The 16,962-nt window shown below is 41.4% G+C and overlaps 1 protein-coding gene across 2 annotated transcripts in view; it reads left to right on the plus strand.

Moving 5' to 3' along the window:
- The window catches only part of FAM120C (family with sequence similarity 120C), a 61,798-nt gene extending 49,338 nt beyond the window's left edge, over positions 1 to 12,460 (plus strand). The window contains exons 16-17 of one of the 2 annotated variants that reach the window (XM_053295661.1): positions 1,963 to 2,034; positions 4,374 to 12,460. In XM_053295661.1, the coding sequence (XP_053151636.1) occupies positions 1,963 to 2,034; positions 4,374 to 4,556 (255 nt within the window). In that variant the 3' untranslated portion in view covers positions 4,557 to 12,460. Of the gene's footprint in view, positions 1 to 1,962; positions 2,299 to 4,373 lie in introns of those variants that run through there. The other variant, XM_053295660.1, reaches the window with a different exon arrangement.
- Positions 12,461 to 16,962: the final 4,502 nt, after the last annotated feature.

Here is a 16,962-nt window from a genome sequence, read left to right on the forward strand (position 1 = left end):
TAACAAATATCATCAGATTTAATTAAAGTCTAAAAAGTAAGCTGCCGCCTACACAATGGTATTCTTGACTCCAGGGAATATTTGGCAATTTTTTTGCTGTTGACCCATACAGGTGAAACTCAGAAAATTAGAATATCGTGCAAAAGTCCATTAATTTCAGTAATGCAAATTAAAAGGTGAAACTGATATATGAGACAGATGCATTACATGCAAAGCGAGATAAGTCAAGCCTTAATTTGTTATAATTGTGATGATCATGGCGTACAGCTCATGAGAACCCCAAATCCACAATCTCAGAAAATTAGAATATTACATGGAACCAAGAAGACAAGGATTGAAGAATAGAACAATATCGGACCTCTGAAAAGTATACAGTGTACTGTGCTTGATTGGCCAGCAAACTCGCCTGACCTGACCCCATAGAGAATCTATGGGGCATTGCCAAGAGAAGGATGAGAGACATGAGACCAAACAATGCAGAATTGCTGAAGGCCGCTAATGAAGCATCCTGGTCTTCCATAATACTTCATCAGTGCCACAGGCTGAGAGCATCCATGCCACGCCGCAATGAGGCAGTAATTGCTGCAAAAGGGGCCCAAACCAAGTACTGAATACATATGCATGCTTATACTTTTCAGAGGTCCGATATTGTTCTATTCTTCAATCCTTGTCTTATTGGTTCCATGTAATATTCTAATTTTCTGAGATTGTGGATTTGGGGTTTTCATGAGCTGTACGCCATGATCATCACAATTATAACAAATTAAGGCTTGACTTATCTCGCTTTGCATGTAATGCATCTGTCTCATGTATCAGTTTCACCTTTTAATTTGCATTACTGAAATTAATGGACTTTTGCACGATATTCTAATTTTCCGAGTTTCACCTGTATGTGACTGGTGAGTGTGCTAGCCCTATACTCAACTGCAGGGACAAGCTAAGCCAGCTGGCAGAAAATCCCTTAGGTGATTTCCTGGAGCACCACATTGGTGGCATTTTGGTGGCTAAAAATATGAGCTGGGAAACCCCCAGTTGAAATATCATCTTTGCAGTGAATTTTCCAGGTGGGCTTTAGGCAAACTGCTGTACCTGAGCTTGAGCCCTGCTGATTGCCTTATGGGGATAATAATATTGGCCTATCTTGTAAAGTGGTTAAAGGGATTTCTGAGATAATACACACAAATGCACTATGTCACACATGCAGAAAGTCAATGAAGAGAACAATAACAGTATTAGAATAAAGAGCAACAGATCAGGAGTCTATTCTGATCCATTGCTCAGAATGGGGGCAGGGGGAGAGAACACAATTCTGAAAAATTCCAGAAATTTGGAGAAGTTATGAAAAACATTAACTATTTGAGGCCAGGATGCAAGTCCCTCTGAGGTACAAAGAGTACAGGAGGTGTAGGGAGCAGAATACGAGAGGCAGCCTAGGCCCTTCCACAATAATCTTACCTCACATCTCACTGCCTTCTGCACCTGATTTTTGCATGTGCTAAAAATCTCCATACACTCAACAAGATGATGCAGATGACCCATTTTCTCTGGAGAGCTCACCCCACAGTATAGTTTGGCAGTCTGAATGGGCTCTGTGTTAATGCTACGTAAAGCATGCTTATTGAAGCAGCTCCGTACCCCAGAAGAATCTGCATCTCTGTGATGGCCCCCCTTTTATAGTTAATGTCTTGGGACCCAAGTGCTTCGCTTACCATTTTTCTTTCTTTCTCAAGTTTGTAGACTGCCCCAAACTTCCGTCCTAGGGTGATTTGCAACAACATAAAACAAATTAAGACACAAATGAAAACCTTAAAATAATTTAAAACCACAAACAAGTTTTAAAAGCTTGTGTGAAAAAATAAGTCTTTAAGGACTTTTTAAAAGTTGTCAGAGATGGGGAGACTCTTATTTCGACAGGGAGTGCATTCCAGAGTCTGTCTTGAGCTATTGTATTGTACTTGACAGGGCTCTACTGATGGAGCTGCAAAGATGCCAGAGTGCAGCAGCAGCAGCAGCAGCAGCCGTCCTCAATCCCAGGTGAATGGGAATGGGTGCACCCCCATCACTGCCGCCGCCCCCGCTGCCACCACCACTGTGGGCGAGGACCCAGGGATTGGAGCGTGCCCTTCAACCACATCACCGTGTGCCTTAGCCAGAGATGCTGACTCATGCAATAACAATAGCTCATTCTTCGGGACACTGAGTGGGGACCCTGAACGGTGCCCGGAGAACAAGCTTCCCTTCCCAGCTCTGCAGAAAGAGGAGTGAATAGAAGCTGCCACAGGTCCGATTGGTTGGCAATGAAAAGGGGGTGGGGGTGGGGAGGGATGAGGGCGTCACACTGCCACCTAGGGAGAAGATGCAACAGTTCAGCAAATCCCTAGAATGCAGATATTTATCAGATACTGGGGGGAATTCATTAATGGGGGTGGGTGGGAGGGAGTGCTTCCTTAATATCGCACTCTGCAACATTTGAGGGTTTGTATGATGATGACTAATCTCTTGCAAACAGGAAATGTTATCATGGTATTGGGCAAGGTGGAATAGCTTAAGATTCTTGTCCCAGTCTGGGTGACGTCAGCTTTTTCACCTCTTGCTCCCTGAATTTGCCATTGTGCCAATCGGATCCAAAAGAGTGGCATTTTTCTTTTTCTTTTTTAATTTAATTTGATTTTTTTTAATTTTATAGGGGGGGAGTCTTTTTAGGGAGCAAGAATTATGAATTCTGGATTTGGGGAAGGGGATATTTTTTAAAGGAAAAAAAGCCGGCAAGGTTTTATTTTAAAATGGGGCAGATTTTTCCTGCCTGCCTTGTTAATTTATTGCCAACTTCCCCACCATCAGGCCAAAAATTAGCATTGCTTTGGGGGATGGTGGTGATGGCATGGAGTAAAGGGGATGGGTGGGGTGGGAAAAGATGCATTTTTAAAAGAGAGAGAGAGAGAGAGCAGCAAAGCTATTGCAAATTATACACAAGGTGTGTATAATGGTCAGCTTGTGCTTTTTATTATATATAAAGAGAGAGAAAGAGAGAGAGATTATATTTATATATAACATGAATAGAGCTATATATAAACAAGAACGCAGCAAACCCGGAAGGGGTGAAAATGTTCCCGGGAGACAACTTGCGTTCCGAAACGCTATGCGTTTTGTGAGTTAAAGGCCTGCTATACCAGTTGCCAATGACCGGCCTTGTTAGAGGGCTGCTGGGGTGGACAAAGCAGGCCTCCTGATATCAGACAGAAAACTTTTTATCCTTAAAACAGACAAGCACTTACTGTTACAATTCCAGGGCTGTGAACAAATGAATGTGGTTGGGGTCTGTAAAAGGGGTGTGGGTGGATTGTCATCCTGTTGGGGAAACCAAGGGATCGATCCTACCCAGAACTTGGGGGTGGTGATTGGGATTCTAGCTGTTGCCCTTGAAGTGGGTGACCCAAGGGATCCTGAAACCATGCAAGTGGCTGCTGTGTGTACTCTGCAGAACCGGCATACAATCTGGGGCAGAATTTAGCATTCTAGGTGTTGTAACTTTCTGTTAAACAAAAATCCCCATTGCCCATTTCTAGCACTCATGATTACAGAAAAATGTTTTAAAGGGGCCACTAACATTTGGAAGGAACTGACTGAGGCATGTTGTGAGCAGTATTCCCTGTAGTCAACAGCATCTGGGAATCCCCGATACAATTCCCATCATCCCCAGCTGCAGTGGCCTTTGGCTGGGGGTGGGTGGGAGTTGTAGTCAGCAGCCTCTGGGAATCCCTGATACAGGGAACACAAGTTATGAGATGGCAGGTGGAGGTGCAGGGGGGTACTTCAGTGCTCTGCACAACTATCTCTCCTCTCTTGTGGCTGCTGTTCTTGGTCCCCCTGCCCTTTTAGAAAGCCAGATCTCAATTTCTCAGTTTCTACCCTTTGCTTCCATGCTTGTCCTCCACCACCTTGCACTCCTTGGTTTAAAATAAATAAACTGGCAACCTTAAATTTTGGAAGCTGCGTAAACTATGCAAAATAAGCCAGTACGATATATAAAAATGCACAATATATTCTGAGTACTGAAACTGGGTTTAAAAAAATAAATGCCGAGTATGCACAGCATTGTTTGTACAGAGTGGGTAAAATGGGTGGTTTCCAGATGGAGAATCAAGGTCTAGAGGGGTGAGCCGGATTAAAATCCTGTGAAAACAGAACTTTAAAGCAATTTGTCAACTGTGAAAATGCATACAGACCTGCAATGCACACATTAATCTGATTCCTTACAACTTCCAGTGCAACTGCCTCAGACTGCTAGTTTTTTGAAAATGTTGGAATAATCACTCCAATTTAGAATGCACTTTAACCTTAATTTCTGCCTTCTGCTACTGTCACTTCTCTAGCAGGATGATTCCCCACTCCTCTGGCTTCCACCACAAGAGCAACAGCGCAAACTGTTGCCTGGAAAGGTGACTACCTTGATCTGGTCAGACCAAAGAAAGTACTTCTTCACATCATGTAAAATTAACGTTTTTAATTTGCTGCCACAGTTAGTGGTGATGGCTACTAATTTTGGATATCTTTAAAAGGGGAGTAGCCAAATTCATGAAGGATGGGTCTATCAATTCCTTTTAGCCATGACAGCTAAGTGAAACCTCCATGTTCAGAATCAGTTTGCCTCTGCTTGCCTCTCCAGCAATTGGTATCCTGTGGGGGAAGGATGTGACCTTCGTGAACTGCTTGTGGGCTTCTCAAAGACTTCTGGTTGACTGCTGGGAGAAACCAGATGCTAGAATAGGTGGGACTTTCATCACAACTAGCAAGACCCTTCTCCGAAGCTCTATATACAAGAACATACCCTTTTTGTTTGAACTCAAACAAGTACCCACTCCCTGTGAGTTCAGTACTCAGTCACTGATGCAAATTAGAGTCACTACAACAAATGTAAATATGTATTAAAATGACTGAGGAAGAGAAACCACTCTTTAATTACTTTGAGAATATAAAAGGACAGTTAAAATGTGCTTTAATGCAAGTGTTCAAACTGGGGGTTAGGATTCTCTCAAGAGCTGAAACATACTTTTAAGTGCTGGGCCTCTAGGAGCAATCTACTGCTGCTAGAAAATTAGTAGTGGCTGGAAGTCTTCTCTTGAAGACCTTGAATGAGAACAGCTGGAGGAAGGAGCTACTTGCCTTCAAGGCTTAGGCCAAGTGTGCTGAGGAAAATAGATACCATTCCTGTTTAAAATCTTTGTAATATCTACTTGCCCTGGGTAACATCCAGTCTAAATTATTCATTATTAAATCCCAGTTAAATTAATGGGACTGAAGTTAGTAATGACTAACTAGTCCCATTGATTTCAGGGATACTTGGTCACAACTAACTAGTCTGGATGCTGCCCCATGATTCATATGGATGTGATGGGGAGGATCTTAGAAATCAGAGTATGCTGAGGAGGGATAAGAAGTTTGAGACACTGCCCATAATATGGAATGTGAGCACTAATGTAAATTTAGTGTATAAACTGCCCAGAGATGTACATATTGGGCAGTATAAAAATATGCATGGCTGTTATTAATCTCTTTCCAACAGGACCTTTTGTATCTTTTAAAATATATATATATATTTACTCAAAGGAGCTGAAAACAAAACTTGATCTTAGGAAGCCCCAGAAATTCCTACTTGTTCATAGTCCAAAGTTGATTAAAAAGCGAAACTTTATTTTATTTGGATGAGGATCGATGGGAAATAGCAAGCTTGTAAAATGTTCTGAAAGAGGAGGGAGAGAGAAATCTAGAAAGACAAACAAGGTATCACATTTATAGCTGGCCAGTAAGAGTAAATTGTGAATTATCAACATAATCCTCTCTGTCCAAAAAGAACTGCGTTGTTGGTGCCATATTGCCAAGTAACTCCAAAGCTGGTAAAACCAAGAAATGGTGCTTTACAAGTCTTAATAGCTGGAGTCACTTGCAAATTCCTGGGTAGCTCAATTTTAAGTTTCTAGCCCTTATGGTTGAAGTACAGCATGACATGTTGCCTTTCTAGGGCAAACTGAAGGCCAGCTGGTTTGGCACAGTGTCTTCAGTGCTGATTAACCAGATATCTCTGGGACGCTCACAACCATATCCCAGTGGAAACAGCGATTCCTTCTTTGTTCACAGCAACTGATAATCATATGGTCTATCTTCCATGGGTTTTGTGGAACAATTAAAAAACAGAGTGGCGGGGTCTCTTAATTGTTTGAAATGGGAGATGGTGGGATTTCGTTCATCCTTCTTCGCATAACTGTTTCCCCCCTCCTCTCCTTCGTTCTAGTCATTCCTTTTCCATTCCTCTTGCAGCTCCTCAGCAAGTCTGAACATACAATTTCAGATTCCTGCAAGGAAGCCCCAAATATACCTAACTGCCAAGTAAGCTCAAGTATCCAGATTATATGTATGAATGCAAATTTGTCAGTTCAAAATTCACTCATATGCAGCAGAATGAGGTGGAAGAGTTCTGAGGTGGTATAATGGACAGTGCCACTTCAGATTGTTTTTATAAATGTTTCCCTTTTTTAAAAAACCAAAAATTATCATAAGTTGAAAATAACCACAGCAGGGAGAAAGCTGCTGACCTAGCACCCTTCTTTCTAATGTACTAGTTTTGTGTAGAAGAGGTGGGGTGTGGGTCCTACCTGCCATCTAACATGGTGAATCAGTTTCTTCCACCTCATTCTGCTGTATGTATAGACCAGGCCTCAATGTGACTCTTCAAGCACTGGACTCTAGGCAGACTCCTGGATTCAGAATTCTAGTATAGAAAGACCAACCAGTGTTTGATTTGAGCATTGTAGATTCCAGTTCCAGTCTGAAGTGGTTGTAAGAGGAGCCAGCTTACACAAATAAAAGCACTTACAACCTTGGATTTCAGGGAAAGATCTTTCCCAGCTCGTGGCAGTCCTTAACAGGGAAAGTACCTTGGAGTACTGAAACCTGAAACCCTGAAGGAGCAAAGCATGCACTTTGTCTGAACTATTGATTCCTTCATAAAAACTACTAAGTTACTGTGGAGGCAAGGTAAGAAATCCAGTCCAGATCTTGAGACACCAAGGCTGTGGGATGCGGTGGAATCCAGACCTGTGTTTCTTTCGAGGTGCTCTCACCTGCTGTGATGGTAGAACAAGGCAGAATTTAAAATCTCACATCAAGGATGTTTCATGTAGGCATTTCAAGGAACATCCTAGCTTCAGCTTCAAATGGATTAAACCAGTTGTTTAACTGGAGGTAGTGGGGAAGAGTGAACAATGTTAAGTTTTCATTGTTGTGCCCTTCATCATTGAATGTGCTCTGGTCTAGGTCTGACTTGATGCAGAGGAGTACCCATTGTTTTCCCAGGGTTAGGGGTGGGAGGGGTAAGTATGATGTTCTGACATGATGCTTCCTGTTACAGAAGCAGAAAATCATTTAACATCCTCCCTCATCCCCCTTGGAGTGGAATTCCCAAGTGGGGTTTGGGGAGTGTGTTGGAATCTTGAAAAGGTGTACCGGGGAGTAGGGATTGAACGCCCATTTTTGTTGGGATGTTTCAGCCACTTTAACTTGACAGTATTTACTGGGGAAGAAAGAATATTTCCTCTCCTGACCAACAGCATAGATTTCCAAGCAACTTAACCATTGCCAGTTCTGAGGTCTAACCCCAGAACTAGAAAGACGCCTACCTGCTTGGTCAGATAATCACACAGGTCTCTCAGCAGACAGGTATATCAATAATAATATCAAGCAGCCCAGGGGGCAGTTGGAGCTGTGTATGTATTCTATTTTATTTGTCGTCTTGTACCATATTTCCTATGTTTGAAAAGTGGATTCCTTTGCAGTTGGATCAGATTTCTTTTCTTTTCAGCAATATAACCAGGCAAACTATTGATTGTAAAAGGTAGAGGGATTAATTGGGCTTTATTGTCTGTGGAAGTAAAAGGTACTAGCTGTTCTCAGTGCCATTCTCAGGTGCAAATTAATCCCTCCTAGACTCTTATCAAGAAAATACTATTGTGAAGCCCTTGTCAGTCTGCTGTGATTCTGCAGGTGTGCAAAAAATGCAGAATGCGATATTTGGAGCAGAATTCAGCTTCTTGAAAACCTTGGCTTTTTTGAAAGTGTGTGGGCAATGCCTGGTAAAGTCTTAGCTGCCAGAGGGTGGCTAAATAAGATTTACAGTGGTTGGGGTACAACCTTTAACTCCTCTCCCCTTCAATAACTTTTAGAGCCAGGCTTAATTAGGCAAAATAGTTAACACTGAAAAATCAGTGATGCAAAATAAGACTGCAGATTTGCATAACTTATACAGGCAGCAGAATTCAGTGTTTGAAGAATTTCTTAATCTGTTTTGTCTCGGGAGTACACACAACCCTAATCTTTTACCTTCCCAGCTTGGGGTGGGGGTAGGGGGAAATTATTTGAAGTATTTTTCATCCCAAAGCTCTTTGACAAACATCCTAGATAGCTTTTCTCTCAATTTGTAGTATCAGTTTTTAAACATAGAGGAAATTTTGTTCAGAATTGCTCATTATGCAGCCAAAAAGGCAGCAGGTACCATGCATCTTTAAAATACCTTTTGGGAATGTAAGGAGCTTCCAGGATTGAAGGGAGGGGAATAATTTAACCTGAGCTATTCTTAGGAGTCGAAATTGACTTGACGGCACACTTTAACTTTTTTTATCCTTAATTCAGTCTTGCATTAAAGCCAAAGAGGTAGATGAAAATTGCTAGCTTACTTTCTCTTGCTTGGTTCCAGACAAGATGCCCTCCCTCAAAACGTTTCTTTGGGCTTGGGGTGTATTTTGTCTTAGTTCATCTCAATAGTAAAAGGCTCCGCCTTCTTGAAAAGACTTAAGAAATACAATAATGTTAATGCTTCCACTGACTCAACTGTATGTAAAAGGACGTCTCTGCACATCTCTCCATTGTGCAAGAGTCAAGCTGACATTTTGTCCATAACGAGAAATAATTGGATTAACGTCCTCAAAAGTCCTGTTGGCTGTCACCTAGATTGCATTACAGTTTAGAGTCTTGCTTCTTTAGAAGGTGAAGCCTGCTTCCCTCTGGGTTGAGTCTTGGGACCCATTGATCAGAACTGCAGCCACTGTATGTCTGTTGGACTGGAGTACTGTGCTTAAACTAGGATGACTTAGAGAAGAGAAACATGTTCCTCTATTGAAATATGGCCTTTTCTAATGTTAAAACAGCTTTTTAGCAGCATCTTGGGGGAAACTATGCTAACTCCCAAGCCAAATGGTTCCATTAATGCTATCTGATGCTAATAGCTGAGATATTAGCTTCTGAGACCAGAAATTGGAAGCATGTGTAGATATACCATGTAATAAATTGCTGGCATGATAGCCACGAGTTACAACTCATTTTGAATGACAAAAGGTTACTTTTTCAAATTGAAACTCTGAAATACCAAACTGCATTTAAATGCAAATTCCAAAATCCACAGCTACCAAATGCAGGATTTTGGCTGTAAAAGTTCACATTTTAGACAACTCAGAAAAACGGTCCCAGGTCTGTACTCCGACACAAGCTTTCTTTCAACATTTCAGATTCTAGAAATTGGTTGCACTTCAGATGTGTTGGTGAAAGTGATTTTAGCTGTTTCTCCCACAATCGTTGAAGGAGATATGACAGCAGTACATAGTGTTTGTGATCCAGAGAAGCATGAAGGGAGGCCTCTTTCGCAAACTTTCCAGAAAGCTGTCCCCTCAGCATTGCAATCTGCCTGTGGAATTCAGGCACTGTAAAGCAATTTGTGGTGCAGCACAAGCAGCCTGCTTTATGGGGGGAAAGATGAAAACAAGGCCCCCCCCCCCGTAAAAATGCAGCTATTTGCACAATGTGAAGGGGCATGGATGGATTTCAGTTATCATGAAATGATGGCAGCACTGTGCCAGCATCAGCTTCACTTAGTGAGGGTGGGGTCTGAAGGCCCCAAAGGTTCTATTTAACTAAGTCCTTGCGTCTTTCTGAGAATGGAGTCCTGAAGTGGAGTATTCTTGCTTTTTATTACGTACATACGTGCAACACTAAATTTTCCCTGGGGCTCACTCCTCAGGTGATAAGATCTGGCAGAGTTCTTTTAAAATCACTGGCTCTGCACCCCACATTCTGAGCCATAGATCCTAATGGAGAAAGGTCTGATTCACACCCAACTAAGGGGATACAGTTTGTTGAGAATAATTGCTATATTCTCGATGCTAGGAATTCATTGAAGGTAGTCTCTGAACCTTTTCCCCCCACCATGCACTGGACCTCAAATGCCAACAAGAAAGGCCTCCTCCTTTCAAGACAAAATGTTTCTCAGTCCAGATCTGCTTCCTTGAAGACAAAGGAACTTTTTGACATGAGTTCAAGTAGGCGCAAACCTCATCCTCTTGACTTCCTGTACTAGGCTCCAATTCCAGACACACTTAAGCATGTTTCTTGGTCTGGCAAGCTTCATTAGGATTGAATGCATACAATCCTGGGCATGGATTTTTTGCATGCTTCCTTCATCGTTTTTCAGACTGGGGTGGGGGGCTTTAAAACCAACCAACCAATATTAGCTGCATTTCTCTTAGAAGTCTCTTCATCCCATCCTGAGGCAGTAAATGTGGAGTGGGACTGTGCCTAGCTGTTCACTAGCTATGGCTGTGTGTTAATTTAGCCAGTCAATCAAATGTTTTCAGAAACACAAAGTCCAAATATTCTTGCAATATATATATATATATAAAACATGTGAAAAGACTGTGGAATCTTTCCGGCGGAAGGTTTTAATCTCTTTTCTTGTGTGGTTTAAGATTCCACCTTTTTCTTGGATTCAAAAGCAAATAGTGAACCCCTTAGATCCCTGGAGGGGGGTGGGGTAAGTCAAAGACAAACAATATGACAGGGACTTGAATTCTTGTGGAGGGGGATGGAGGTGTCCCTGTCCACAGACTATATATGTATACACTAGATCCTGTGAAGAGGACACAGTGCCACCAAGTAGCCAATTGGGGCAAAGAACCACCATTTCCCCCTTTCCATTATTCAACTTGAAAAGGTAACCTAGGCTGCAGATCCTAACCATGCATATATGGATGTAAGCCCCACTGAAATTAGTGGTGCTTACTGCCAAGTAAACATGGTAAGGCTCAGGCTGCAGAATCCTAAGTAAACTACAATGTTCTTTTTTTTTTTTTTTTAACATAGTTAGCAGAATCTTACTACCAATGTTGAACCATTATAGTAGCTAACTTACCTGACATGTATTTTTGCTAAATATGCATGTTCTATTTTTAATTTTCATTCTTCCCATCTCCCCACCCCATCACCCAGCAATCTTGGTTTTATTTGTGCTGATTTTTTAAAAGTCAATTTTAAATGTTTTTTAAAAACCTAATGAAAACATACCTGTTAGAAACCCTTCCATCTTTAATTGCTATTTACTGTTCATTGCTTAAAGTCAGACATTGCTCATTTTCTAGTTATTTTTTTCAGATTAGATTTTTTCTCTCTCTACAATTTTGAAAGACCAACTCCCTATCCCACATGCACCTTACCTGTCTATAATAATACCCTTGCAGATGGGATGTACACTCTTTCTGACTATAACCATTGCTCTTGTATTTTGGTAGATGCTTTGTTGATAGTAACTAAATGCCTAGTAAGATTTTAAAAGTAAAAACTCCAATCTGAGTTGTTATTTTAAGCCAATCTTTCCCCTCACACACCCTCCTTGAGTAACCTTGAAGTTGCATTTTTATCATATATAAATAAATATATATATATATATATCCCCACCACCATCCTTAAAATGTTTAGCCTAAGATTTTTAGCTTTAAAGAAAAAACCAAGAAACCAATCTTGTTGCCGAACAGAGTAAATCTGACTTTTTTTCTTGTTAGTGATCCCCTGTCAATTGCAAGTTCATGCTTTTATTTATGAGGGAAGTTGATGATACATTCATTATTTCCTCCTTCCTTTATTTTTAATTTAAAAAGTTTACTTCTTATGCTATTAACACCTGTTCTTAGTGGATGGATAAATGTTATCTTTACTACCCCTCACCCCAACCTTGATATCGGATCCCCAACTCCCCTACCCCTGCACCCCACAAGCTCCATAGGTTGTTGGGTTTTTTAATCAGTGTAAGTTTTGGACAGGTTGCTCTGAATCAGGGGAAACTCGCAGTAGGTTTGCAAACAGAAAGCTTGGGTGTCTTTTGGGAATGTTTTTGCTGGTGGAATCTTGGTGCGTTGTTCATCTATTGATGATGGAGAGAGACTTACAATGCTTAATAAAGTCTATTCTTTTAGTAAAAAAAAGTGGTGTTCCTCATTCTTAGGTCGAGTTCTCAAGTGGTTCAGAAATCTTAGATAGCCCTGACATTCAGGATTCTGTTTGCTACATCTACACAGAAAAAGCACAGAATGTGGTATTGGATGAATGATGAAATCAGCTTCATTAAACTTTCAAGTTTTGAAAACAAGTATCTTATGTTTCATTTTATTTAGTAAAACACATGCCTAACAGTAATTAAAATAACAAAAACCAAAATGTGGACATAATTTATTTAAAAATAAACCAGAGATTAAAACCTAAAAAAATTAGGAAGCTGAGAAAGCTTGGGTGAAAAGATGGGTTTTCAGGTGTTTTTTTAAAATTGCCAGAGATGGGGAAGATCGTATCTCAGCAGGGAGCACATTCCACAGTCTTGGGGGAGCCACCGTCTCTGTGTAGCCACCAAATAAGTTGGCAGTAACTGGACCTCCTCAGATGACCTCAATGGGTGGTGGGGCTCGTAGTGAAGAAGATGCTGTCTTAAGTAAACAGGGCCTAAGCCGTTTAGGGCTTTGTAAGTTATAACTAGCACTTTGTATTTTGCCCAGAAACCTATTGGCAGCCAGTGTAACTCCATCAGTAAAGGAGTAACGTGGTCTCTCCGAGATGACCCAGAGACCAACCTGGCTGCCGCATTCTGAACCAACTGAAGTTTCCGGACTATGTATAAAGGCAGCCCCACGTAGAGCACATTACAGAAGTCCAGTCTGGAGGTTACCAACATATGTACCACTGTTTTGAGGTCATTGATCTCAAGAAACAGGCGCAGCTGATGTATCAGCTGGAGCTGATCAAAAGCACCCCTGGCCACTGCCTCAACCTGAGAAACCAGGGAGAGGTGCGAATCCAGAAATACTCCCAGACTGTGAACCTGTTCCTTTTGGGAAAGTGTGACCCTATCTAGAACAGGTTGATCAAAATCGTCTCTAGAGTTCTGACCCTGCACAATAAGGTATAGAAATTGAATGAACGAATAAATTTTTAAAAACCGATGGGGATACTCCTTGCTCCTTCTTACAAGCAAATAAACTGGGCAAAGCAAATTGCAAATCAAGTGAATTTGCATATAATGTCTATACAGCACAGTTCTCATGTGGGTCAGAAGCTTCTGCCATTTCTCTAGGCAAAGTGGAGGGACCAATAGGCAAAATAAATTAAATCTCTAATAGCTCACTGTCAGGGATGCCCCCCCACCTGTAACTGTTTCTCTAATGGTAAAGGCAATGTGTAGATTAGAGCTAGAATAATCAAGAATAGTTCTCAGCTGAAATACTGGTCTGCATGGGGGAAGTGGGTACATATCCCCTTAACTAGTAATTATCAGAGACACACACTGACCACCTTAAATATCCTTTTGGTATCAGCCCTCTTATTAGGGGTAGTGATGTCTAGTATTAACAATGAAGTGCTCAGAGATCTTGAGTGACAAGAATGTACGATTTAGAACTCAGAAGTGCTAAATGATCATACACTCCTGGTTATGCTTAATGGAGCTGGGGAGCCCTGGAACAGGCAACACCATTCCAGATCAGAGTGGGTTAGGAACAGGCTTCCAACCTCTTAACTTGAACAACCGAGGACACTGAAGTGAATATTCCTGTCCTAATTTCAGCCTGGTTAATCTGCCTGCACAAGACACCTAATGGCACAGCAGGGAAATGACTTGCCTAGCAAGCATGAGGTTGTCAGTTTGAATCCCCACTGGTATGTTTCCCAGACTATGGGAAACCCCTATATCAGGCAGCAACGATACAGGAAGGTGCTGAAAGGCATCATCTCGTACTGCGTGGGAGATGGCAATGGTAACCCCCTTCTGTATTCTACCAAAGTCAACCACAGAACTCTGTGGTTGCCAGGAGTCGACATTGATGGCACACGTTACCTTTTTACCTTAATCTGCCTGTAAGCCTCTCCTACCTTCCCACTACTCTAGAATTTGAACTTCCAGCTTGCTTTTTGCTTTTGATTAGCTTCATTGAAAGCACTAGAATTTGTTTTATTTCTTCATTGGTATTCTACCAGCAATTAGAATAAAGAAGCAACTTGGTAAGAGCTGAAGCCTCAGAAAATGGCACAGGATATGGTTCAGCTGCTTCAAGTGAAGGTGATCTGGCCCTGAGCAGGGTCTGAACTGAAAACTGCCCGGGAACCATATGGATGTTGCTCTGAGGTCTTTGGAGGAAGACTGAGCTACAGATATAACTTTTCAAAATTGTAAAAAGTAGAATCAGCAAAGATACACTTCAACAAAGTTCAAGAGAATTTATTTATTTGTATTAGTTGTACAATAAAAATTACATTTATAAACCGCCCCATGCAGAGGCTCTGGGTGGTGTACAACTAGTTTAAAAAAACAACAACCCACATAAAACAAACATCATTTAAAACACACTACTTAAAACAATATAAAAACAGTTTTAACCATTTAAAACACTTGAAATCAATTTAAAAACCTTGGAAGGCCAGGCCAAACAACTAAGTCTTTAGAGCTCTCTTAAACGCCAACAGCAAGCTTAAACTGGATATCTGTTGGGAGTGCATTCCATAGGCCAGGAGCAGCTACAGAGAAGGCCCGGTTCCCAATTGCCACCAGACATACTGGTAATAACTGTAGATGGACCTCTCCAGATGACCTCAACGTGTGATAGGGATCATACAGAAAAAGGCACTCTCTAAGGTAGCCAAGCCGCTTAAACAAGTAGCATAGCATAGAAATCATAGCATTTGATTATCATGTACACTGCCTAGAGATTTCTACATTAGGTGGTATAGGAATTCAATAAATCAAATAAAAGTATTTGGTCATTATTCTAAGGGTTTAAAATGAAATTCATTCAATAGTTTTTGATTACTTGGAAATCAGACTTTTTTCCACTATTCCTTTAATACAACTTTAATGTGCATGATGACCACCTTCAAAATGGCAGGCTGTAATGGAAACAGCCCCCCTCAAGAAACCTTAAAGTCCCCTTCCTATGTTCTGTGTGAACTTTGGTTTGTATTCCACTGTCAACACATGATTTCTACATGGATGTTCATAATATTTTGATGGGCTGCCACCTAGAAACTAGATGATGGATAGTGACAAAATACCTGCTGTTATACAGCTCTACCCGCTGCTGCGCGCAATGAATTTGGGTTGTATCAAACTTTTAAGCACATTATGATATGAAGAAGTTTAAAGGATTCTCTGGACATATCCTATGTGAGATGGTGACATTTTTGGTTTCCAGAAACTTGCATAGCCAGAACAAATGCACATTGACTCTGTTCAGACGTAATGGTGCATTGCTGGCCAGGCATGTGAAGTTCTGCCAACCTTAACCCTCCTGGGGGAAAGCATTCCTTGTAGCCAAAGCCATTTAGGCTTATCAAACTGGCATTACCAGCTTATGGTAAAGAAGTGGTGGGCAAGTCTGCAATAAGTCCCAAAGTATTTTACTTTATTTAGTTATTCGATTTCTATAGCCAATGTGGTATAGTGGTTAGAGTGCTGGACTAGGACCAGGGAGACCTGAGTTCAAATCCCCATTCAGCCATGATGCTTGCTGGGTGACTCTGGGCCAGTCACTTCTCTCTCAGCCTAACCTATTTAACAGGGTTGTTGTGAGGAGAAACTCAAGTATGTAGTACACCGCTCTGGGCTCCCTGGAGGAACAGCGGGACATAAATGTAATAAAATAAAATAATAATAATAATAAAATACTGCCCTTCCAAAAATGGCTCAGGGCAGTTTACACAGAAAAATAATGAATAAATAAGATGGATCCCTGTCGTCAAAGGGCTCACAATCTAAAAAGAAACATAAGATAGACACTAGCAACAGTCACTGGAGGTACTGTGCTGGGGGTGGATAGGGCCAGTTACTCTCCCCCTGCTAAATAGAGAATCACCACATTAAAAGGTGCCTCTTTGCCAAGTTAGCAGGGGTTAGATAGTGCCACTCTTGTACCACTAGTGCCACTATTAGATAGTGCCACTCTTGTTTTACCTTGAATGTGCTTGGCCAGGGTATTTTTCACACAGCAGGCTTTTGTATGACTTTACTGCAAGTTAGACGTTGCCCCCCAAAAGCTGACACACAAGATGTTTTTACTCTGGCTATAAATTGGGCTACACTCTTAATGCACAATGAAAAACCCAAATTGTGTGTCAAGTGCTCCCTAATAGCTTGCAGGGAACGCACACCCTCCATTCCGGAGATGTGTTAAAAACCCTGTGTGAAGAATGTCCAGGCAACAGATAATAACGCAGCACAGGAGAGGCAGGCAAAGGTGCAGGCCTGACAAGGAGAGTAATGCACATGGATGAAAAGTTGTAGTTGGACCTGGGACGGAGGGATGTGCATAATAAAATCCCAACTTGGCTACAACTTAAGCAGGATCCAGGAAAGTCACACTTCGTTCCTCATCTCAAGGAAAAACCCACTTCTCCTCACAGTGAAACTCATGCACAGTGAAGGAACATCAGGTACAGATAAGAATGCAGCAATTAGAAAACCTCCAGTGACCAGGTATTAGCAGAATCTAAGCCAGGGTGTGTTACTTTCAGGCAGTGGCACATTCAACTGGCCAGAATATCATTTTCCTAGCAACAGAAGGATGGAAAGTCAACCCAAAGTAGTGTGTTTGGTTTTTAATTTTGTTTTTC

The sequence above is a fragment of the Hemicordylus capensis genome, chromosome 2 (assembly GCF_027244095.1).
Source record: "Hemicordylus capensis ecotype Gifberg chromosome 2, rHemCap1.1.pri, whole genome shotgun sequence".
NCBI lineage: Eukaryota > Metazoa > Chordata > Lepidosauria > Squamata > Cordylidae > Hemicordylus > Hemicordylus capensis.